The sequence below is a fragment of the Saccostrea cucullata genome, unplaced genomic scaffold, assembly GCF_032062105.1.
Source record: "Saccostrea cucullata isolate Sc308-1 unplaced genomic scaffold, CSIRO_AGI_Scuc_v1 ctg5281, whole genome shotgun sequence".
In the NCBI taxonomy this organism is placed as follows: Eukaryota; Metazoa; Mollusca; class Bivalvia; order Ostreida; family Ostreidae; genus Saccostrea; species Saccostrea cuccullata.
The window spans coordinates 20,910-45,613 of record NW_026931298.1 but is presented as its reverse complement, the minus strand read 5'-3'; the positions used below and the strand labels follow the sequence as shown (position 1 = coordinate 45,613).

General features: G+C 35.2%; 2 protein-coding genes and 1 pseudogene across 2 annotated transcripts; 1 reads left to right on the top strand and 2 right to left on the bottom strand.

The window, feature by feature from the left end:
• The first annotated feature begins 3,333 nt into the window (after positions 1 to 3,333).
• On the top strand, positions 3,334 to 6,018 carry LOC134232108 (ATP-dependent helicase wrn-1-like). The gene is made up of 2 exons (XM_062714065.1): positions 3,334 to 3,930; positions 4,977 to 6,018. The coding sequence occupies exons 1-2, from the start codon at positions 3,497 to 3,499 to the stop codon at positions 5,866 to 5,868; spliced, it is 1,326 nt and encodes a 441-aa protein (XP_062570049.1). The 5' UTR covers positions 3,334 to 3,496; the 3' UTR covers positions 5,869 to 6,018.
• A 983-nt stretch (positions 6,019 to 7,001) lies between these two features.
• Positions 7,002 to 9,193, bottom strand: LOC134232106 (uncharacterized; annotated as a pseudogene).
• Positions 9,194 to 13,811: 4,618 nt separating this feature from the next.
• LOC134232104 (uncharacterized) lies at positions 13,812 to 23,844 on the bottom strand. Its single transcript, XM_062714064.1, has 6 exons — positions 23,758 to 23,844; positions 16,516 to 16,732; positions 15,174 to 16,333; positions 14,940 to 15,047; positions 14,708 to 14,815; positions 13,812 to 14,581 (listed from the first exon to the last, which is right to left on the bottom strand). The coding sequence occupies exons 1-3, from the start codon at positions 23,842 to 23,844 to the stop codon at positions 16,191 to 16,193; spliced, it is 447 nt and encodes a 148-aa protein (XP_062570048.1). The 3' UTR covers positions 13,812 to 14,581; positions 14,708 to 14,815; positions 14,940 to 15,047; positions 15,174 to 16,190.
• Positions 23,845 to 24,704: the final 860 nt, after the last annotated feature.

The following is a 24,704-nucleotide window of genomic DNA, read 5'->3' as shown; positions in this document are numbered from 1 at the left end:
CACTATGTCTCTCTCGTACAAGTCTAGCTCTTCTCTTCGTTGAGGATAGGTTTTACACATGATGTTTTTGTAAATGCCAAAGGCAAATATAAATTCTGGAATTGAAAGACTTTTGTGCAGTCGTGGGTCTTTTTCTGGTTTTTCGTCAGCGAGTTTCCCTTCTTTTTCTCAGATGGCAATTGCGTTGGTTGTCGGAATCAGGAGCTGGGTTAGATTAATTATCCTTTCCCTCAATTATGGCCTTTCTCAGGGAAGGGGGCACAGTAGTCAACCCAGTCTGCCCGGATTCCGGATAGGCCTTTCCCTGAACTGGGAAAGTTGCCGAAACCTGCATAGAATGAGTAGAAGTATCCGAGGCTAATCCAAGACTGGATACAGGTGTAGCGTAGACATTGCTACGTGGAACTGAATGTATCCCTGGGCCAAGTGCGCCGATAAGAAACAAAGAAAAACATTGTGAAAAAAAATCTGATATTTTATTTCAATCAAAAGTTACATAGGATTAAAGTCACAAAATTTGCAAAAATAATTGTATTTCAGTAATTATTGCCATTAATTAATTAATTCTGACTGAAAAAATTGATATTTTATACAGAAATTTATTCTTCTATAAAACATGCTGATATTTCCAAAATCTTACCACATTATAAAATATATATTTACACCAAAGAAAACAAATATGTAAATCAGTTTCTATTTTTATACCCCCCGCAAACGAAGTTTGGGGGGGTATATAGGAATCACCTTGTCCGTCTGTCTGTCTAGCTGTCTGTCTGTCCGTCTGTCCATCTGTCTGTGCAATCGTGTCCGGTCCATATCTTTCTTACAGAGGGACATTAGAATCTACTACTCCACACTAAGATTGCCCATGACCCAAGGGTGTGTCATGACCTTGACCCAAGGTCATTTGGGGAAGTTCAAGGTCACTGGAAGAAAAATTCATAATTCCTGTCCGGTCCATATCTTTCTTATGGATAAACTTGGTAGGTTCTCATTTAACACAAAGATTGCCCATGAGCCAAGGGTGTGTCATGACCTTGACCCAAGGTCATTTGGGGAAGTTCAAGGTCACTGGAAGAAAAAATTCATAATTCCTGTCTGGTCCATATCTTTCTTATGGATAAACTTGGTAGGTTCTCATTTCACACAAAGATTGCCCATGACCCAAGGGTGTGTCATGACCTTGACCCAAGGTCATTTGGGAATATTCAAGGTCACTTAGAAAAATTTCATAATTTTTGTTTGATACATATCTTTATTATGGAAAAACATACCTCTGAAAAATCCAGCGGGGGGGGTATTTTGTCCCGTTTGGACAGTTCTTAAGTTATTACAAAAAACAATCTAATTGTTGGCTCTTGGGATCAACTCAAATAAACAAACTCCTCCACAGCACTCAACACTCATTTTGTTTTACTTTTGTCCTGGATGTTATCATTAATATTTACATCATTTAAGCAAGTACTTTTATTCAAACAATTAAATTTTAATCACTGGCATTTATCACATTCATTCATAGTTAATCTGAATCATCAGACTCCACATGTTGGTCCTGATGTCTTTGGTAGGCTTGTTTAAGTCCTAATTGGTATGGTACAATTCAAACAAAGATCTACGCATAGTCCTACATCACATATCCTGCATTCATAGGATGACCGTACTGTTTTGCGACCATCTCCAACAGATTTCCTTTTTCCCATTGTGGTAAATCACACTGGACACGTCCTCAGAGTCTTAGACTTGTTACCTTCCTCCTGTTTGATCTTGGAAAGGAAGTGACGCCCAGTCAGCCATTCCATGTCTCTTGGATTTACAGACCCCCTTACAGTTACTGGTTGAGGGCTGGTCTCACCAATAAGAGCCTTCACAACTTCCCTTCGGAAAACCCTGTGCAAAACTTTTTTTCCTCCATTTTGCACAATGTTTTTTGTACAACAGGTAGGCATTCAGGGTGGCCATCATTAGCAGATAAAAAACACTTTTTTCCACCATTTCAGTGTCTTGCATTTAAAGGCAGGGAAGGTGATCATCTGGTCACAGTGATCAACTGCTCCCATGTGTTTGTCATATGCTACAATGCATGCTGGTCTTCGAAGCTTGCAATAAGCCCAATCTTCTCCTAGACTGCATTTTTGAATCCACTGGAATTATTTTTCCCATTAACTTTGGTACTTGCAATTGTATTTTTGCCATTTTCCAGTGTACCTTTAATGTGCTTTATTTGGACTTTTCCAGTCTAGCTACATTGGACTTAGTAATTTTTCAATGTACCTAAAATGTACCTATTTTGGACTTTGCCATTTTCCAGTGTGCCTAAAGTGTGCCAATTTAGGACTTAAACTTTTTTTTTTAATAATAAATGAGAGTATTTTGACAAATCCGATTAAAGGAATTATTAATAAAAATGATCAAGTTAAAATATATTATTTTTCATTCTGTTAATTGTATGACTGCCTGAAATTTAAAGTTAAAAAAGGCAGTCAAATATGTCTCCATTTAAAAAACCAAGGAAAGGAAAGTCCCATTTTTTTTTTAGACAATTCTTCAACCAAAGAAAATGAAGTGTCTCCATCAATCAGTGGTCCTTTTCACAAAAAATCTTGCAACTAAGACTAAAATTTCCTCCATCTAGACTTCAAAAATCTTTATTTTCTATCACACGGTATTAATATTTTCTCTAATTTTTCACAATGCAAAAATAAAATATCTTAGGTTATATAAAAAAATCAGTCTAAGTTGTTGTGAAAAGGGCCATAGGAACCTATTTCTTAAAATTATTCCACACACCTGATATAAATGGGAATACCCAAGTTAACTAATTTAATGAAGAAAAGTCTACCTCTCACATAAAAGTAAAACATTTTATATTGGCTCTAAACATGAATAATGCAATTCAACATGATTTAATAATCAGTTTCTTGAATATTGCAATCATTTCAATATCATTTGTTCAGTCAATCACATAATGATGCAGCATTGAACTGTCATTTTTACTCTTTTTCCACTCGGTTTGGAACACAAGACACAAAGGAAATTTCATCATTGACAGGAATATGCACACATACATCAGTGATGTCCACTACCGAAACAGCTACCAGTCCAGCATTCAATGAGGGTTTTAAGGAAATCATGTGGTTTGGGGATGATCTCTGTTTGCCATCAATAACAATATTCATTTTGTCCATGGGGCTTATCAATGCATAAGCGACATCCTCTCCAATGTTCCTTTTCACTTTAACCAAAGTCTGAATCATTCCATAATAGTTGCTTCAATAGCCTATGACTGTGTTGTTCTTCCGTGTTGTTGCTTAGTATTCTGCACTGTGGAGGATCCTCACAATGTCAAGGGTTTGTGATTTCTCGAACTCCACACAAACCCTTGACCTAAGTCGCTATTTAAATGTCGGGCTCACGCTCAACAATACGTAATAATCTTAAAAATAGACTGTCCAATGAAATAACTCCTTTCAAAGCGTAGTTTGGGCTGAGTACAAAGATGGCGGATCTCGAAAAGAAAATATGTGAAAAATTCAATTTGAATAGTCTTACCGAAAACCAAAAGCTTGCAATATCCAGCTTGAGAGAAAATCGTGATATATTTATTGGAACGAAGACAGGGAGTGGCAAATCATTGACTTATCAATGTGTTCCAATTGTGTACGGCGAAAATTCTGTAACTGTTATAATCGCCCCCTTGATCAGCATCATGAAGGAGCAAGTTGAAAGTCTCTCCAGCTTGGGATATAGGGCAGTGTATATAGAAGGGTCAACTGACGTAGAGAGAGTGGCAAGCGGTTACTATAACTTTGTTTTTGGAAGCCCCGAGGTCCTGGTTGGAGAAACAAAGTGGAGGGATGCACTAAAGAACCCAGAGTTCAAGAAAAGACATCGCTTGATTGTGGTAGATGAAGCTCATACCATCATTCATTGGTAAGATAAAAAACTACAAATTTTTGGAATGATTAGTTTACACTCACAATATACATTTTATCCGTCAATGCTACCCCCCCCCTTCAAAAAAAATTAATAAAGGATTGTTGAACATGTTGAAATGAATAAATATTTTGTTATGAAACACTGTTATGGTTTACTGTTATTATGATTAGGCAAAAATGACTTTTGTTTCCTGTCACCCGACCTACCCTACTTTTTACCCTCCAACCCTATAAGTTTGTTGTTGTTTTTTTCACATTTTCATTTTTGAGGGCTATTTTCCTAAAATACTAAAGTTGACCGACAATATTTACAGTATTAATTATACATCATAACTGTACACTACAGGATACCCTATAAATCTTTATAAACTAACTATGAAAACTTTTTAACATAATTTTTTCTTGTTATTACATGCTATGTGTTCTGCATGCATTGAGTTTTGAAAATAAAATGTACGTTTTCTCAATATGAAATTTTTTCCCTACCTATCTACCCTATTTTTTTGGTCAAGGGACAGGAAAACAGAGTATATTTTCATTCGGTCTTAGTATGAAACACTGTAGAAACATTATGTGGAAGCATCCTGGTATAATGTAGATTCTAAATTGTTCAAATCATGAAAGGGTGGGGCATACATGTAGTGACCCCAGGGGTTTGTTCAAGGCGGGGCCATTATAGGGAATCAAAGTTTTACATAGAAATATATAGGAAAAATCTTTGAAAAATCTTCTAAGGAACTTGTTGTGTCTGAAAGTGTAGAAGATATACATTTTTGGGGTAGGGTGTGGATGCATTATTGTAAATGTGGAGAGGAACTATGCCCTTAAAAACAAAATTGTCAGTATTTGTTTTAAGTAACTTTGCACTTTCTTTTGCGATAGTTGGTGCCAGATGATGGAAAAAATTAAGGCCCTAATTCACTTACACCCCCTACCCCCAGATTATTTATGTGAAATATTAAAAATAATAATTAAAAAAAAAGATATGGTCATTGTCTATTGACCAAAGCAGCTATATATACATTTCTTTTTTGTTTTCAGGGGAGAAGGGAAAAATCAACAGGAAGCTGCATTCCGCGAGTGGTTTAGTCACATAGGTGAACTACGTTCTCTCTGTTTAAAGGTTCCTTGTTTGGCATTGACTGCTACAGCATGTCCAAGTCATAGAAGAAAAATCATGTCAAAATTGTGCTTCGGAAAAAATGCTTGTGTGATATCTGACACCCCTGATAGAAAAAATATTAAAATCAGTGTTACGAAGATAAAACAAAATGATGACCTTGATGTCATTTTTTCATCGATTATTGAGGGACTTGACAAGGAGAAAGACCAATTTCCAAGACATCTTATTTTTTGCAATAGCATTAAAGATTGTTCACTAATATATATGACTTTTTTAAAACATTTTGGAAAGAGTCACTTTTTTAACATGTTCCACAGTAAAACAACAGATTGTGTGAAGGACAAAATTAGAGCTGATATGGGAAATCCAAATGGACAGCTTAGGATTCTTATATGTACAAATGCTGCTGGCATGGGGGTGAACTATTCTGATTTGTACAACGTTATTCATTATGGACCCCCAGTAGAAATTGACACGTTTGTTCAACAGATGGGCCGTGCTGGGAGAGACAACAACCAGTCCCATGACCTGATTATCTATAAATCTGCACAACTTAAAAAAATTGATAATGACATGAAAGACCTTGTTGTGTCTGACAAGTGTAGAAGATTGATTTTAACAAATTCATACATGTGTGATCCTGCTAAGGACATTAAGGGACATTTTTGTTGCGACATTTGTGAGCGTAATTGTAAATGTGGAGAGGAACTATGCCCTTATAAACATCCAATTGTCAGACTCCAAATGCCTGATACCGATTCAAAATCTGATGACAGTGATGTAACAACAACCGATGAAGAAACTGATTGACCATTGATGTATTCATGATAAGATAGAAACATTGCTTTTAAATAATTGAGATTTTTTATTATTGAATTAAGAGTTTTAGAATAAATATTTAATTGACTATTGTTTAATATGATAATAAATATTTTTTATTTGAAGTTATAAAATTTTCAAACCAGCAACAGTGTTGTCCATTTGAAGATTTAAAACAGCTGCTAATCCCCTATAAGAGTCACTCTTGGAAGTAGACCCCCCCCCCCTTTCTGATCACATTTTGTCCATCCATCTGTAAACTTTTCACATTTTCAACTTCTTCTCAAGAACCACTGGGCCAATTTTAACCAAGCTTGGTACAAAGAATCCTTGGGTGTAAGGTAGTTTAAATTGTTAAAATGAAGAAAGACGTCCCCTCCCAAGCGGAGATAGATAATCAAGAAAAGACAAAAATAGGGTGGAGTCGAGAAAAAAATCTGTTCAAGAACCACTTGACCAGAAAAGCTGAAACTTTAGGTCTTATGTGGAAGCATCCTGTGTAGATTCTAAATTGTTCAAATCATGACCCCCGGGGTAGGGTGGGGCCACAATAGGAAATCAAATTTTAACATAGAAATATATAGAAACAAAATTTTAAAATCTTCTCAAGAACCACTGGGCCACAAAAGCTGAAATTTGTATGGAAGCATCCTGGGGCAGTATAGATTCTAATTTGTTCCATTCAACCCCCAGGAGTAGGAGGGGGCCTTAATTTTGAATCACAATAGGTTAAAATTATTACAATGAGGGAGTCTGGTAAAGAACAGCTGGTCAATTGACAAAGCTATTCAGATCAGTAATGTGGCCCATGGGCCTTTTGTACATTCTGTTCTGGGTTTGAAACTCAATAAATACAAATATTTATGAATGAATGGATATCCTTTCTAGACAAAGTCTTAATTTAAAAAAAAAATGATCAAGAACCAATTTTTCTTACACAATATGCCCTGGTATTTATAATACAAAATGTGTGAAATGTCCACTTTGCTTACTGTTACTCACTACTTAAAAATTACCGGTATAATAAAAATACAATGTTTCTGTAAAGTGTTAAATACAGAAAACACACCACATGTGACTTGAACAACACAGATTCTGAATCTTAAAACATTTCATAACTTGCTCTAAACTTTTGGTCTGAAATCCATTTGTGCAGATCTTCCGCTTTAACCTTGGAAAATAAATCACTAAATCCTCTGAAAGCATGGAATTCTCTTCCCTGGATAAAATTGAAAACTTCTCCATGTAGCAGTTCAGTGATCAAATTATTGAGTTCAGAGTTTCTATCAACAGTTGGTCTAGAACGTCCTTTTTCTTTACTGGTGAATTGTTGCAATACATTCTCTTTCAATTCTTCCTGAATTTGAGTGGAAAGAGCTATCCTCTGTGCACTGTTATGTGTTAGGTTTGATCCCTGCTCTCTTAATTTCTTCTTAATCTTCTGCACAAGAGTCTCTACTAGATTGTCATTGGGAATATTTTTACCTTTTCCACCATGTGTATTGGCTGTGCAGTTCCATTTATATTCAACTGCTTGTCTTGGAGTTAAGATGGCACTCTCATATGCTTGCATGCGCCACAGCCATAAACGATATTTTGTATGGTGGGCTGCATCTGCACAAAGCATTTCGAACTTGGCATTTCGGAAAATACGATTACCATCCCCATAACGAAAAGCATCTTCAGTGTCCCTCAGCAGCAAAGAAAGTTTCATGAAGGAAGCTCGCCACACTGCAACATGATCCTTTTTAGAGTACACTGTTGAATCTTGATTTAAGGAAAAGTCCCATCCATGTTCTTTTTCAAGGTGTCTTTTAAAATGACCCTTAGTTTTGTAAATTTTGTTGCAGGTACAGCTGTATCGATTATTCTGAGAGTTATACATTTCTGCCAACAGTAATTCTTGATCATCCATCTCTGATACTTGATTGGTCATTTGAATGTCAATTAGACCTTCTACAATAAATGCATTGCTTAAAAAGACAATTGTGAATTCAAATGTATGTACAATGTTTAGAATTTGATTTTTATCCTTCCAAAATTTATTTAATTAAGACCCAAGAGATAATTTTCATTAAAAAAAATATTACATGTATATACCAATAAATCTTTACAGGTGACATGAATTTTACCTTTGTCTAGTTTTATGTATGTTTTAAGTAGCTGTGCTCCAAGTTGTTTCAGCCAAGCATACTGCTCCTCACTGGATGACAGATGCAAGAATTGAGGAACTTCAACATTTACAGGAACACCATCTAAAGAGTCCATTCCAAACATGTGTAAACAAGATCCTAAAACAAAGGCATCCAAACAGTCCTGAACAAAGTTCATATGTGATCTAAAACAAAGAATTACATGAAAAATTAAAACAAATTGTTGAATGTTGATACATGTATATGTTTCAGGATAATTACCAGTAATAAATAAGCAGTTTCAATGTTCTAAAACATCAGCTTTGAGGTTCATGTACCTATATGAACTTGTTACTCCTTCTGGACCTTGAACATCCACCCTTCTGACAACATTTCTCAACTGATACAAACTTCCTTGATCTGCAGCAGACTTAAGGCTATAAAACTGCTTGTAAATGATCTGAAATAGTTAATAAAAACACTTGTCAACAAAATTTATACACCATTCAAGTTTTGTGAAAGAAATAATAAATTAGCTAATATTTAACTTACATACTTTATTATTTTTACAGTTATATTTTTCTTACAAAGATGTAATTTATATTATTAGTAGTTAATTATCGATCATAATAATTTTTTTCCAGATTGTCTTATTTGAAAAAAAATCAATACACAACTACTGAAGGTATATATAATACATGTACTTTAGAATGCACATGCATAAATTTAAGCTAGAATCAGAAAATATTTTAGGTTATATATGTACTTCTATACATGTACATGTATATATTTTCTATACAGTAAAACTTGGTTATAACAAAGTCACTTGGGCCTATGAAATTACTTCACTATATCTATAATTCGTTATATTCATATAAGGAATTCGTAAAATTCATAAAGTTGGGGATAAAAAAACTTCGCTATATTCGTGAATTCATTATATCCGTGTTCGTACTAAACAAGTTTTGCTGTATATCAATACAGAAAAAAATTATACTACTGGCTACCCTGAATACTTGTGGTTAGTAAAATACGACTAATTTTAAAAAAGAACTCACTTCGAACAATATAATTTTAGTAAGTAAAAACATTCCAAATGGAGGATAACATCTGGCCAAATTACAACAAAACCAAACAAGGAACTGTAACTGCTGACAAGAAATACCACAAGGAAGTTCATCATCCGGTGTAAACCTTCAGGTCTGTGTACTACACCAGCAAAACCATAGAAGTCCCACTCAGCATTCATCATGGCTAACTGGACACTGTATGCCCTCTCATTAGTTAACACATCGCCTCCAAATACAATTTTTTCAATAACCTTTGTTGGTTCCTCATCAGAGTGAGCCACACAATGTTTATGTATGTGTTGTAGAATACTAATCATGTCTTCTGATTTGTTCTCACTTTTGTCAAGCAAATCTATTATTCTGTACTCAGATTTCTTACACATTTCATCCATGTATGGGTGCTGAATACAGTCTGGAACAGAGGGCTGAAACCGCTGTAAACACTTTACATACTTGCAAAGGATCTTGGTTATATGATATATCATATCATTTTCTAAGGCTAGGCAATCACTTGTATTTGGTATGAAAACACTGTTTGGGACTTTCATTATCTCGGCTTTTGGACAATCATCAGAGAGGTCTGACAAAACTCTCTTACACAAAGCAATATTCAAAAACCAGTGAATGCTTCTTCTCTGTCTTTCTTTTGTCATTGAGGAGGGGGATATTGTTAAATCTAGATTATCTCCAATCACTTCAAATCTCGGTGTAGACTGGGTAAGTACACAAGAGTTTTTGGATATGAAATTCAACGATAAATTTCGTGTGGTCTTGTTTTCTGCTTGTGCATAACTGGAGTCAGTTTTAGGCTGCACACAAAAGAGAGGCCTAACACCTGGGAATTCTATTGCCAATGTCTTATCCAGTGTTTTCAAAGGCACTGCACTTAATCTTGCAGAGGCTAGATATTTAGGTTTTGAATAACTGTCAGATTGTACCATATAATCTTCATGTGTTCCAGCTACTGAATAAGATGGACAGTGAACAAATGACCTACCTGTTTGGTTTAATGTACTGGTAGTTGTCAAAGTTTGCGGCAAGACCACAGGTGGAGGGTATTTTCCAGACATGGTAGTATCTGATTCTGGTAGAACCTCCAGACTCTTCTTAATTTTCTGAGTCATATATTCCATTTGGCATTGCTTTACATGGTCTTGGACAATCTGTTTAATTTTCTGTCTCTGACTGATTTCAAAGTCATTCCTCTTCAGAATCATAGACTGTGGTCCACTACACACTCCAATATAGGATAGTACTTTAATGACCTATAATAAAGACATAAAATTGATAATTTACTAATACTTGTAACTGTGTAATTTTGTTTCATAAATAAATACTTTATACAGTGACTTATCTGATATCTAGTTGTGAGATATATTTAATTTTTATCTTCAGTGGTTATCAAATTATATTTATAATGTACCTCATCGGTTGCTCCCCCATGATCTAATATTTGACCTATTAAATGATGGATTGCAGACATGTGTATGTTTCGATTTCTAAGCAGAATTCCTGCAGCCACTGCGACCTTGTTTTCATTTGGCTGATTCATCACACATGTCAAGGTTTCCAGTAGAAGGGGAGCATACATTTGACACTCTTGTATGAGACTTCCAAAAGAAAATGACTCCAAATTCTTGGAGGAAATATTGCGCAGCACTGATTTACTGTTCACTTTACATAGAGTTTTGCACTGATTTTCAAGTTCTTTTGATACACATTTCTGTAACCCAGTCTTTAATGATTCAATAGAGTAGAGTTTTTTTGAAATGCTGTTCCCTTTGTCCCCTCTGACAATTGACTTCACCACTGAATGCCATATTCCATCCTTAATAATCCTGGTTCGGACTTTTTCATCCTGTCTGCCTCTAAAGGATACCTAATATAAAATAATACAGATTTGATTAATGCAGAAAGTTGCTTAGGGGATATAGGATTGCTAAATTGATAAAATTGAAAGAGAACTACTGCTCAACTTTTATGATTTTTTTCCCCAAGAAATAAAAGTAATAACTTTGTGATCTGCTTGACAATATTTTTGACCCATTGAGGTCCAAATCCCCCTGTCCTCTATCATGTCTTTCCTCCTTAATCTGTACATACATGTATGAATTAAATGGACAAACAAAATAATCAGGGATGCAATACAATGTAAAACATTTCAGATTAGGGATTGGATTTTTCAGTCCAAAATTCAACCTAGATTAAAAAAAATACCTTGGCTTTTCCCGGAGACAAATCACAAAGTCTCTTCTTGGTCCTTGAAGGAGGTTTAGAAGGGGAGAATTTATCCTCAGCAGACATTTCTTGGCTTTCCTTGGTGTGGGGGAATGTAAAATTACCCGCTTTGGGGTGTGAGACATTTTAGGGGTTTGTATACACGGTATATTTGAAACTGGCCGATCTGCTACTTTCACTGGAGTGTTACTGTTAACATTAACAATGACAATATTGGAAACATTATTTACTGCACTTTTGTGTGATCGTAGATTGTTAAGGATATCATTCTTTTCTTTTCTCAATTGATCTAACTTATGTGTAAGCTCATAGTCAATCTTCGAAAGTTTGTTTAGTTTGTTGAAGCACATATGGCAAACGTAGGGAGATAATCCGTCGGTTTCACGTGGAACATAACCTAAAACTTCATTAAGTTGTTCGGAACAAGAAAAGGATTTTCCAAATATTAATCTACGATATTTGTTTAAGTTCCTATCATTACATATTCTGCAAGAAGACGACGAGTTAGACATTCCTGTAGCATCCGCATGGGCGCAGCCATTTTTGTTTACATCATCACTGTTCAGAATGAGAACCGCGTTCTGATTGGCTCCAGGTTTGAGACTTGGAACGAATGAAATTCGGAATACAGAGCCCGACTTTTAAATAGCGACTTAGGTCAAGGGTTTGTGTGGAGTTCGAGAAATCACAAACCCTTGACATTGTGCATACTCCTCCTACAGTTTTGGTCTAATTTCAATATAACTTGGCACACAAGAAGACTACACTAAGATACATAATTCTGTTTATCGGTTTTTGATTTCGATGAACGGTGTTGCCGTGGTTACTAAAAATAGAAATTTCTGTGAAATTCTTTCAAAATGCTACTCCTCCTACAGTTTTGGTCTGATTTCAGTATAACTTGGCACACAAGTAGACTACACTAAGATACATAATTCTGTATATCGGTTTTTGATTTCGATGAACGGTGTTGCCGTGGTTACTAAAAATAGAAATTTCTGTGAAATTCTTTCAAAATGCTACTCCTCCTACAGTTTTGATCTGATTTCAGTATAAGTTGGCAAACAAGTAGAATACACTAAGATACATAATTCTGTTTATCGGTTTTTGATTTCGATGAACGGTGTTGCCGTGGTTACTAAAAATAGAAATTTCTGTGAAATTCTTTCAAAATGCTACTCCTCCTACAGTTTTGGTCTGATTTCAGTATAACTTGGCACACAAGTAGAATACACTAAGTTACATAAATCTGTGTATCGGTTTTTGATTTCGATGAACGTAGTTGCCGTGGTTACTAAAAATAGAAATTTCTGTGAAATTCTTTCAAAATGCTACTCCTCCTACAGTTTTGGTCTGATTTCAGTATAACTTGGCACACAAGTAGACTACACTAAGATACATAATTCTGTGCATCGGTTTTTGATTTCGATGAACGGTGTTGCCGTGGTTACTAAAAATAGTAATTTCTGTGAAATTCTTTCAAAATGCTACTCCTCCTACAGTTTTGGTCTGATTTCAGTATAACTTGGCAAACAAGTAGAATACACTAAGATACATAATTCTATATATCGGTTTTTGATTTCGATGAATGGTGTTGTTGTGGTTACTAAAAATAGAAATATCTGTAAAATTGTTTCAAAATGCTACTCCTCCTACAGTTTTGGTCTGATTTCAATATAACTTGGCACACAAGTAGAATACACTAAGATACATAATTCTGTGTATCGAATTTTAATTTTGATGAATGGTGTTGCCGTGGTTACTAAAAATAGAAATGTCTGTAAAATTGTTTCAAAATGCTACTCCTCCTACAGTCTTGGTCTGATTTCAGTATAACTTGGCACACAAGTAGACTACACTAAGAACATAAAGAGACTTTATCAACGATCATTATTCTATTTAATGCTGTTTATAAAGTTTCAAATCCCAGCTGCTTATGTACTTTCTCTTCCTTTGCTATAAGTTCAAACCAGTAGAGCTTCAGTCTCGACAGAGACTTCTGGTTATCAACTGTAATTGTCACTGAAACAACTGGCGATAGCAAAACACAATACATATAGGTTAAAACGAGTTAAAGATTATGATTTTACTACAAAGTTAATTCATACATCAATTCAGTGGATGTAAATATATGTATACTTTCGTTTTAGACTTACTACCCTGTCGAGGTATAGATTTATGATAGCCCGACCTCTAAAATTGGTAGCCCTGGGCATCGGGCAATGGCAATGACACCCCTGCCATATTTTACTCTTTTAAAATAAATCAAAGGCTTCCTAAATTTTTTGAACAAACCCCCCCAAGAAATATGAACTTCTTGTATAAAATTTAATATCACTTGATGAGCAAATGATGAGCATATTTGGAGCAAACTGCACCAAATTTAGTGTAAGATACTCAGGAGGGTGAAAAGGAGGGAGGATATCCTATAAACTTATTAGCTCCATTTATATTGTATAACTGGTATTTTGTCTATAAAATTTTGCAGTAAAATAAACTTTATAAGGCATCTAAATATGGTTCTTGCTTTCAACTTCTACAGTTGCATCAGACTGGAAAAAATCCTATGCCCTGGATATTGAGAGGAGGACATGAAGTTTATTTTAAGACTATGTTCACACCGTTAACAAACGAGACTTTAATTAGTACTTCTTGTGCACTTTTTTCAAATAACTTTAATAAACACATTCTACTACAGCAAAACATTTTCATTACTGACTTCATACATTCCAATACAAATAAGTCTAATGGACTTTTGCGAGGAGCGCTGACTCTTAAAGTTGACGGCTTACTTTTACACTAGGACAATGTATGGAAGCTATTTTACGATATAAATATTTAGCTCAACATTTAATTCAACGAAAATAACGGGTAATTTCAAAGCACAAATAAGTTGTCCTCGAAGAAAACGACAACAACCCTACCCTCAACTCCCGACCTTCACATGTTAGTGCGCCTAACACCATACCTATGACCAGTAGAAAGGTTTTCTTATTTATTATCAATATTGTACTTCCGTACATGATACAGGTTTAAATGTCAAAGTAAAAGTCAGTGCTTTTCGCAAGAGTCCAATAGTAAATAACAACTAACGTTTAAATACTGTGTGACCATGGCTGTATCGATTTGACTGTTACCTATGTAAAGAAGGAGAAGACGGACTACTTGATGGTCTTTTTGCTTCACTAATGTCTCCAAGAACCTGGCTCACTGTTGGCTGCAAAGGACGGTCCTTTCTTATCGCAGTGCCTCTACCTGGCATTTCTGCAAGTAATCACACTATGATTAAATCACACAGACCATAAATTGGAGATCACAGACACAGATATGTAATACATGTACATGCCTTTCCTAGAATGTTCACAAATAATACATTCAAATTGAACAAACCTTCATTACTTGTTGATGCCTCACTATCACTGAGGTCTCCAAGAACCTGGCTCACTGTTAGCTGCAAAGGACGGTCCTTTCTTGTTGCAGTGCCTCTACCTGGCATTTCTACAAGTAATCACACTACAATTAATTCATACATACCATTATGAAACTGGAGATCACAGACAGATATATACATGTACATGCCTTTCCAAGTATTTCACAAATAATACATTCAAAGGTAACAAACCTTCATTACTTGTTGATGCCTCTTTTTCACTGGGGTCTCTAGAACCCTGGCTCACTGTTGGCTGCAAAGGACGGTCCTTTCTTGTCGCAGTGCCTCTACCTGGCATTTCTGCAAGTAATCACACTATAATTAATTCACACAGACCATAAACTGGAGATCAAAGACACAGATATATAATACATGTACATGCCTTTCCTAGAATGTTCACAAATAATACATTCAAATTGAACAAACCTTCATTACTCGTTGATGCCTCACTACCCTTACAGAAAAGAATGCCATTGAAATTCCATTGAAAGTGCATTCTTTTTCAGGGCATTGAAACACCATTGATTTTCCAGTTTTATTTCTCTGCATAAACTGGCACTATTTAATGTCTACCAAGAAAAACCAGTTATTTTCCAGTTTCCAGTTAAAACTCAGTTAAAACACAGTGAAAGTCCATTGAAACACCATTGAAAATGAATACTTATGCAAATTAGTTTGTACCAGTTTAATGATGTCATATTTTAATGAAAAATCAATGGAAAAGTAATGCTACAGGAAATCCATTGAAAAACCATTGAATACTCATTGTTTTTCAAATTTATTTATAGAATATACTAAAACATATATAAAGATTTTTTATACAGCATATTGATGGTGTATTAAGACAGGAAAACCATGCATGCATGTAAAACATGTAAGTTCAGGGTCTTTTGATCCCTTCAATCATGAAAAAATTTGACTTCAATTAATGATGAAAATTTTTATCTAATTATTTACAATAACATTTTTTAGAAATTTTCAGTAAATTAGATCTTTATCAAGTTATGTCATCTCTTTCTCTCCTCTCTCTCTCTCCTCTCTCTCTCTCTCTCTACATATTACAATATAGATATACCGGTACATGTTAATATAAAAAATGGAAACTGCATGGAGCATGCATGTCAGTTACTTTGAACATATTTTGTAAGCTTAAAATGCACTTACCATAGAAAGAAGTAATCCTTCTGAAAATATAAATCCTTCAGAATGGTATTCACATATTAAACACACTTGATGAGAGAGATCGAGGTTAATGTCGTCAGTTTGGATATCGCGGAGATGTGGTTCAGGGACCACAGGAAGTGTTCACACGTTGACAACCTGTCTGGTTCTCGGATTTTAACTGAACTGGAGAGGAGAGCTAGTAAGCTACAGGACTGTCCCAGAACTACAAAAATCCCTCCAAAGTGTGCGGTCCATCAAAGACGCTGGAGTTCCTGAGAGTTATTTTGAATTCAATTTTACACTTCCTTTCGCACAGCTTTTCTTCTGCCTAATGTTGCCAATCTTGTTTTGAATAGTTGTGTTGAACACTGTTGGTCTTAGATGTTCTATCTGTAGACTTTGACATTTGGAAAACATGTATTCTGAATAAAAAATGAAAATATATTTGTAACATAAATTTTTTTAAAATATCATTGCATAATGACTACTTAATTAAAAATAAATGATTTAATAATTAATAAATACATGATGTGGTTGAAGAAGTATTTATATCTATTAAAAGAGTGAGAATTTAAATAATGTACAGTATTTAATTTAGACGTACCTTTAAGGGCATCCATTTTGTGCTTGTCCAATCCTCTGGCACCCTTTGTATCCCTTAGTTCTTCTTCAGAGAACACCAAATCCAGCACTTTGTTTAGCAGATACATTGCTGGATTTTTTGCTGTTAAAGCTTTCATTTCAGCAGTTCGTAAAGTGGCTGGGTTCACCAAAACGTCACTGTAAATATCATCAGCATCCTTGATGAGCGGCAGCTTTCTCTAAAGTATAATTTATTGCGGATATAACAATATGTAATTGAACAAAACCTGTACTGCATACATTCATTGATATACATTAATGTACATTAATATTCAAAATACAAAATAATTTAAGAGATTAAATTATCAAATCTAAAAAATAATAACAATATTCCGAAACTAGAAACTCTAGACTTGTTGCTACAGCAACAAATAAGGTCTTCCGTTCTTCTCTATTTATCTGTAAGAAGGATATTTTTCTATTTTAAAAAACAGACAAATAAAAAATAGACAAAATGCAAAAAAAAAAAAAAAAAAAAATTCCTCCAGCTGGGCTCGATCCCAAAACCATTAACATGAAAGTCAGACACGCTAACCACAGAGCCATCGAGTTCCACAACATTAAAGGTATTTTGTAAGGTTATTATTTTAAGGTTGAAGGAAATAGTTTCGTAGTGAAAGAAATAGTTTCGTAGTAAAGTCCCGGTCAAATTTCTTTAAAAAATGAGATATTCCCTGTTTGATGTGATATTTGATGTAGAAAAATGATTAGAATAATTATAGGACACGTTTGCAGTGAATCAGAGTGCTTGCTGAAACATGTAGGTATTACTATATGACACTTAGCATATACAGAGCTGTAAATGCGAAACTAATACACGTGGTCAGTTGCAGAGGAAAATAAGCTGAAAAGCCGTAGGCCTTAGAAGAAGGTGTGTTTCTCAGAGGGAAGGTAAATGACAACATATCAATTAATGAATATTTTTTTAGGGCATAGATTGAGTTATAGAATACTGGGTGTGTTACCCTGCTTGGAAAAACAAACCAAAATCTGGGTAGTCCCAGGGTGCATTTTTGGTACATGTGCACTCTGATAGGCACATTACATGTAATTTGTTGACATAATTTGTGAGTCATGGGCATTTTCTCAACTCCACATCGTAGAAAGCAAGATAACTGTAATTTATCTAACCTATATAAATTGCGTGGAAATTGATTTGATAGGAAAAAATCGCTATTTCCTAGATTCATTCAATTAATATTAATTGTAAATAAAATTGAAATAAACTCTACATACAAAGGAGATCAAGAATACTTGGTATTAAAATTTCGTATTTGAGAAGGAGAATCGAATGTTATTGACAAAAAGTGAAGAAATACCCAATACAAGCTTTAATTAATTTTCATGCTCATCAGCACCTAAATTTCAGACAGAAAAAGAATGTAGTTGTTGCCTATAGTCATTAGAATTTCATTATATACTTCAGAGACTTACTGTTACACACTCAGGACACTTTCTTAGATGTGTCCTCTACTGCAATCTTTAAATTTCATGTCGATCTGTGTCGTCGTTTGAACTGTAGAAAATTTTTCTAGGTTCCTATTGATTTAGAAAAAAAAGAAAAAAAAGGGGGTGGTATAAAAGCATTTGTTAAAGTGAGAGATGTAAACACCCCTACGGACTCAAGCTTGATTGTGATCTTTGGGTCAATAGGGTCAAAGGTCAAGGTCATTTATCGAGGTCAAAGGTCAAGGTCATCCAAAAAACTTTTAAACTCCACTTTAACACTTGAAGCTGTATCAAGCTAAATATAATAAAAAAAATTAACTCTAGGGTAAGGGTCAAGGTCAAAGGTCAAGGTCAAACATTAAACTCTAAGGTCAAGGTCATGTGGCATATATATATATATACATATAAGCAATTAAAATACTTTTCCAATGACCTTGACCTTTTGACTTTGGTGTAGTTTTATTTCTTATAATTGGAAGTTTTCGTTGTTTTTATTTTTAGCTCACCTCGATGAAGTCGAGATGAGCTTATGCTCAATTTCCTAGCCCCTCGTTTTCCACCAGCTGTCATCATCTCTTTTCCCAGGGATACCCCCGGCGTTGGCGTCGGTGTCGGCGTCGGCGTTAGTGTTGGCGTCCCAGGTTAAAGTTTTAGGAGCAAGTCCATTCCCAAGTAACTATTAGGCCTATCTGAACCAAACTTGCATGGATGATGCATCTAGGGATGTACACTACCAGACTTGCTTCGGATGCTGGATCTGACCTACATTTTCTAGATGAGTGACCAGGTTAAAGTTTTTGGAGCAGGTTAAAGTTTTTGGAGCAGGTCCATTCCCAAGGAATTATAAGCCCTACCCAGACCAAACTTGCATGGATGATGCATCTATGAATGTACACTACCAGACTTTCTTCGGATGCTGGATCTGACCTACATTTTCCAGATGAGTGACCAGGTTAAAGTTTTTGGAGCAGGTCCATTCCCAAGGAATTATAAGCCCTACCCAGACCAAACTTGCATGGATGATGCATCTATGAATGTACACTACCAGACTTGCTTCGGATGCTGGATCTGACCTACATTTTTCAGATGAGTGACCAGGTTAAAGTTTTTGGAGCAGGTCTATTCCCAAGGAACTATAAGCCCTACCTGAACCAAACTTACATGGATGATGCATCTAGGGATGTACACTACCAGACTTGCTTCGGATGCTGAATCTGACCTACATTGTCTAGATGAGTGACCAGGTTCAAGTTTTTGGAGCAGGTCCATTCCTCAGGAACTATAAGCCCTATTTGGACCAAACTTGCATGGATGATGCATCTAGGGATGGACACTACCAGACTTGCTTCGGATGCTGGATCTGACCTACATTTTCATTCCCAAGTAACTATGAACCCTACCTGAAGCAAACTTGCATGGATGATGTATCTAGGGATGTACACTACCAGACTAGTTTCAGATGCTGGATCTGACCTACATTTTCATTCCCAAGTAACTATGAGCTCTATTTGGACCAAACTTGCATGGATGATGTATCTAGGGAGGGACACTACCAGACTTGCTTCGGATGCTGGATCTGACCTACATTTTCATTCCCAAGTAACTATAAGCCCTTCCTAAATCAAACTTGCATGGATGATGCATCTAGGGATGGACACTACCAGACTTGCTTCGGATGCTGGATCTGACCTACATTTTCATTCCCAAGTAACTATGAGCCCTATTTGGATTTGGACCAAACTTACATAGATGATGTATCTAGGGATGGACACTACCAGACTTGCTTCAGATGCTGGATCTGACCTACATTTTAATTCCCAAGTAACTATAAGCCCTACCTGAAGCAAACTTGCATGGATGATGTATCTAGGGATGGACACTACCAGACTTGCTTCGGATGCTGGAATCTGACCTACATTTTTCATTCCCAAGTAACTTTAAGCCCTAGCTAAACCAAACTTGCATGGATGATGTATCTTAGGATGGACACTACCAGGCTTGCTTCGGATGCTGGATCTGACCTACATTTTCATTCCCAAGTAACTATAAGCCCTAGCTAAACCAAACTTGCATGGATGATGCATCTTAGGATGGACACTATCAGACTTGCTTGGGATGCTGGATCTGACCTATATTTTCCATACAAGAGACCAGGTTAAAGTTTTGGGAACAGATCAATCCGAATGAACTTGAAGTCTTTGATATCTGCAGTTTTAACAGTTATGAATATTTGTTTACACAATACATGTTTTTCACACTAAACGCATAGAAATGTGTATATGCCATGTAGAGGGTTAAGCACAACTTGCAAGAATATTGTTGTTGGGATGAATACTTAATATTAAGAAAATATGATGTAGGATTTGCATTACTTAAACTGATAACATTCGTCGAGGTGAGCTTCGTAATCTTTGATTACCTATGTTTATTTTTATTTTTGGTGGAGCTGACATATTTCAAAACTACTGATTAGATGCAATAAAGTAATGAAAAAAAATTGGAAAGAAAAAAGTTGGAATTTTCGATTTTTCAAATCACATCCTGTGACGACCGGAAGTGACGGCGGAGACATTTAATCCTTATATCTGTTCTTCACTCTTCAAGGTTTATTATTCATATAAGTTTAGTGTCTTGATGTGTTACCATAACCAAGATCTTGCTATGTTAACTACTCAGTTTGAGGACAGGAAATCATGAGACTGGAAGTCAATTTTTAACAGATATTTGTAGTTACACTAGACATTTGCAGTCTGAATAACATGTTCTAAAATCATTTCAAATACTCTTTCTATAAAAGACATTTATGGGATAGTATGATTCTCAATTTATGCAGTTTTTCTCTCATAACTGGAAGTTGCCGTTTTTGTTTCTGGTGGGACGGACATATATCAGAACAACCAATAAGATGCAATAATGTGATGCCGAGAAGTATTCCAAAAAGGAAAGTTGAAATTTCTGATTTCTTTAATCACTTCCTGTGACGACCGGAAATGACTGCCAACGATCTTAACCCTTATGAGTTTTCTTACTTATCAAGATCTATTACTCATTCAAGTTTGGCGTCTCCATCTCTTACCTTTCCGAGATCTCTTTGTGATAACTTCTCATATTGATGACAGAAAATCACGCGACCGGAAGTGAATTTTACAAAGATATTTGACGCTACTGTAGACATAAGCAGTCTATATAACATATCTAAAAATCACTACAAATACTTTATGTATAAAAAATATTTATGGGAAAGAAAAATACTAAAGAACAAGGTTCATTTTTGCCTTATTTGGCCCTATGAATTTCAGAAAAACTGAAACTGCATAGTTTTAGTTAACAATGCATTAAAATATCACTTAGATCTTTGGTGACTGCGATCCTATAAAAAATGACGTCATTTTCTTTCTAGTCAATGCATTATGACGTCACGAAATGCGTCAATTTCCTAATATTTCGAAAAAGTCTACAAAAACGGCCAATTTTTAAAGTTATTTTTTGATATTTGATATAGAGCGCAACCTCTGATCTAAAATATGCAACTAGTAAATGATAGAACTGTTTCTGGGGATTCATGGACATGTTTTATTTGTTAGATCAGAGGGTGCGCTCATATTATTTTTCTTCACTGAAAGTACTCAATTATACCTGTTTAGCTAAAATTTCAAGAACATTGCAATTTCATAAAGCCAGTTCTCCAAGACCTGGACTTCGAGGAGAATTTTTTAATAGGATATGAAAGCACCAAGTCTCTATTTTATTTTAATACTTCAAATAGAAAATCAAGTGTTGATCAATTAATTGGTATATCTACAGGGCCATTTTATGCATAAAGTGAACCGACTTCTTTAATGTAGTTTTTCTCTTATAACCGGAAGTTGTCGTTTTATTTTCCGGTGGGACTGATATATTTCAAAACTACAAATAAGATGTTATAATGTGATGTAAAAAAAGTTTCATGAAAGAAAAGTTAAAAATTTTGATTTTTTGGATCACTTCCTGTGACGACCGGAAGTGACGGCTGACAATCTTATCCCAACTGAATTTGCCTACTTATCAAGATCTACCACTTATACAAGTTTGGTGTCTTAATCTCTTATCGTTTACGAGATCTAGCTATGATAACTTCTCATTTTGAGGACAGGAAATCACGCGACCGGAAGTGAATTTTAAGATATTTGACGTTACTGTAGTCATTTGCAGTCTGAATAACATATCCAAAAATCATCACAAATACTTTATCTGTAAAAAATATTTAGGGGAAAGAAAAATACTCAAATTTTGTAGTTTTTCTCTTATAACCGGAAGTTGCCGTTTGTGTTTCCGGTGGGACTGAACATAGTCAGGACCTCTTTATGTAAATAATTGCTTCATATTTGAAGACTTGAATGGATTTATAGTAAAACACATCCACGGAACACAGGGCATAGACACTCAAATTACAAACATAGTTTCGTTGCTGCAAGTCCCTGCTGCCATGAGTGCTAAATATTTAAAGGATGCCCAAGAAGATGCTATATGCCAATTTCATGAACTAAATGGTAGTGATAGACACTTGCATGAAATAGAAGCGGGAATAGGGTTTATAGGAACTGCCTCTATTCGAACGTTAAACGCTGAGGAACAACGTCTGGTCTTAAAGTTTGGTGTAAGAAATACGGAAGTAAATGAATTTCTCAAAATCAACATGTATAAAAAAGGATTTTATGTGTATGGGAATAATTATTCAAGACTTGAGAAAAGACAACAGCACATTATTACATATCAGAAAGGAAATGAATTGGAATTTGCGTCTGTGTTATCATTTGTGCAATGTGAAGAACGAAGTCCTCATGTTATTCTTAACTTGGCAGTGATAAAACCATTTAAGAAAATCGTGCCCCTTGGTTGTGTTTGGGAAGTCTCTAGAGAAGATCATATAGACTTTATAACTATTCAAAATATTCTGAATGTTAATAACATAGTTACCGCTGTAAACAAAATATATGTGTGTCCCTCTCCCAACAGATATGATAGAGACTGAGTTGCGATGTTTCAATAAGAACTTTCCATTTATTTAAATAAAACTGGTTTTGAAAATCAATGGTGTTTCAATTGAAATTAAGGCACATTGAATTTTAAGTTATGGGAAAACTGGTATTTTAATGGGATTTATAGACAATTGAAAATACTGTTTTTTAAAAACTGGTAAATCAATGGTGGTGAAAACAGACTGGTCAAAGGACGGTCTCATGAAATTCAATGGAAATATAATGGAATTTCAATGAAAACATGAATTTCAATGATATTTTAATGGAATTTCAATGGGAAAAAGCCAGTTCTTTTCTCTAAGGGTTGTGAGGCAGCTGCCAGATTTACAAAATCTACAATATCATGATATTGACTTGATGTAGGGGCAGAAAGGGATTTAAGATAAATTTGAGGGTCCTGCCAAGAGAACACACCTGGTTGTGGATCCCTGGGCTGATCGAAGTTGGCTCAACATTTCTGGAATTAACTAATCACCTGATTGTCCTTGCGTTTGATCTGTCGTCAAGGGTGTCCCAAGCGAGGGGTTAGGGTGAACTTCCGCTGGAGCGTCAGTCTTTGTTGCACTTGAATCTTGGTTAAAGGTTTGAGTTGCTGCTGGGCCTCTAATAGAAGTTTGCCTTATCGAATACAGGAGAAGGCGTTTTTGTCCCACAGGAATAGTGGAGGGCAGATCGTTATTGGCGAGTAGTGAGAGTGCCTACATGCTGTCATACCCCAGCTCAATAAGAATACTTACTGTGCAGGGTGATAATTTCTTCGGGTCGGCCCACTTGGCTACAGCGTCCTCACCGACTGTCATTTCAATTTCATTATTGGATAACATGATGAAATACAATAAACAAATGTACAATCACTTACACATAAAATGCAGGCTAGGATGGTTGTCTCAGTCGAACTCGTTCACCAAACAACTGTACAATTTATTGTAATATTTTAGAAATCCCTCTACAGTATCATATAATAATTTGTACACAGTTTATTGAGATAAATGAGTTCCTGTGAATTCAATTAAAGATTGGATTAATCGTTTTAGTGAAGGAATGCTGATGGTTAAAAATGATACTTGTCATCTTGCCCAGTGAAAGCAAGTTTGAAAAGATATGTATTCTTAATTAAGCAATTTGCTATCAAAGACCTCCAATTAGTACTTTGAAAAATAGTTGAATATTTGAACAATGACATAAGTATTAAATACCTAAGATATCGTTTACTTTAGATTTTAAACATATTAGGTATGATAAAAAGGATGCACCCATTCTCTATCCATCTTGAATAAAGGTCCCCAAATGAAAAAGAAATCTAACAAAATACTTTCAAAATATCTTCAAAACACTACCAAATCATACTTTTATATTTTCTTAGTATGTTTTGAAAGTGTTGCATTTAACGAAACATCAATGCTATACTTTACAGGATGGGGTGGCATGGTATTTTGTTAATGTTTCATTACAATGTTGGTGTTTTATTAATGTTTCATTACACTCTGCAGAATGAAATTGCATTTTGAAAGTGTTTCATTATACTTGTCTGCATCAAATTAATATTTTGTTAGCATTTCATTTGATTAACAGACATGTTAAGGGTTGACTTATCTAAGAGCAGTAAAATCTTCCAAGAACAACTTATCTATTTATATCCTGTGTTACTAGTTTTGCGCCAATTTTCAAACCACCAGCACTAGGT

Coding starts and splice junctions, on each gene's coding strand:
- LOC134232108 (XM_062714065.1), top strand. CDS start 3,497: ATGGCGGATCTCGAAAAGAAAATATGTGAAAAATTCAATTTGAATAGT. Junction 3,931..4,976: donor GCTCATACCATCATTCATTG/GTAAGATAAAAA, acceptor TTTTGTTTTCAG/GGGAGAAGGGAAAAATCAAC.
- LOC134232104 (XM_062714064.1), bottom strand. CDS start 23,844: ATGTTATCCAATAATGAAATTGAAATGACAGTCGGTGAGGACGCTGTA. Junction 16,733..23,757: donor AGAAATTATCACCCTGCACA/GTAAGTATTCTT, acceptor ATTATACTTTAG/AGAAAGCTGCCGCTCATCAA. Junction 16,334..16,515: donor CAAAATGGATGCCCTTAAAG/GTACGTCTAAAT, acceptor TTTTTTATTCAG/AATACATGTTTTCCAAATGT.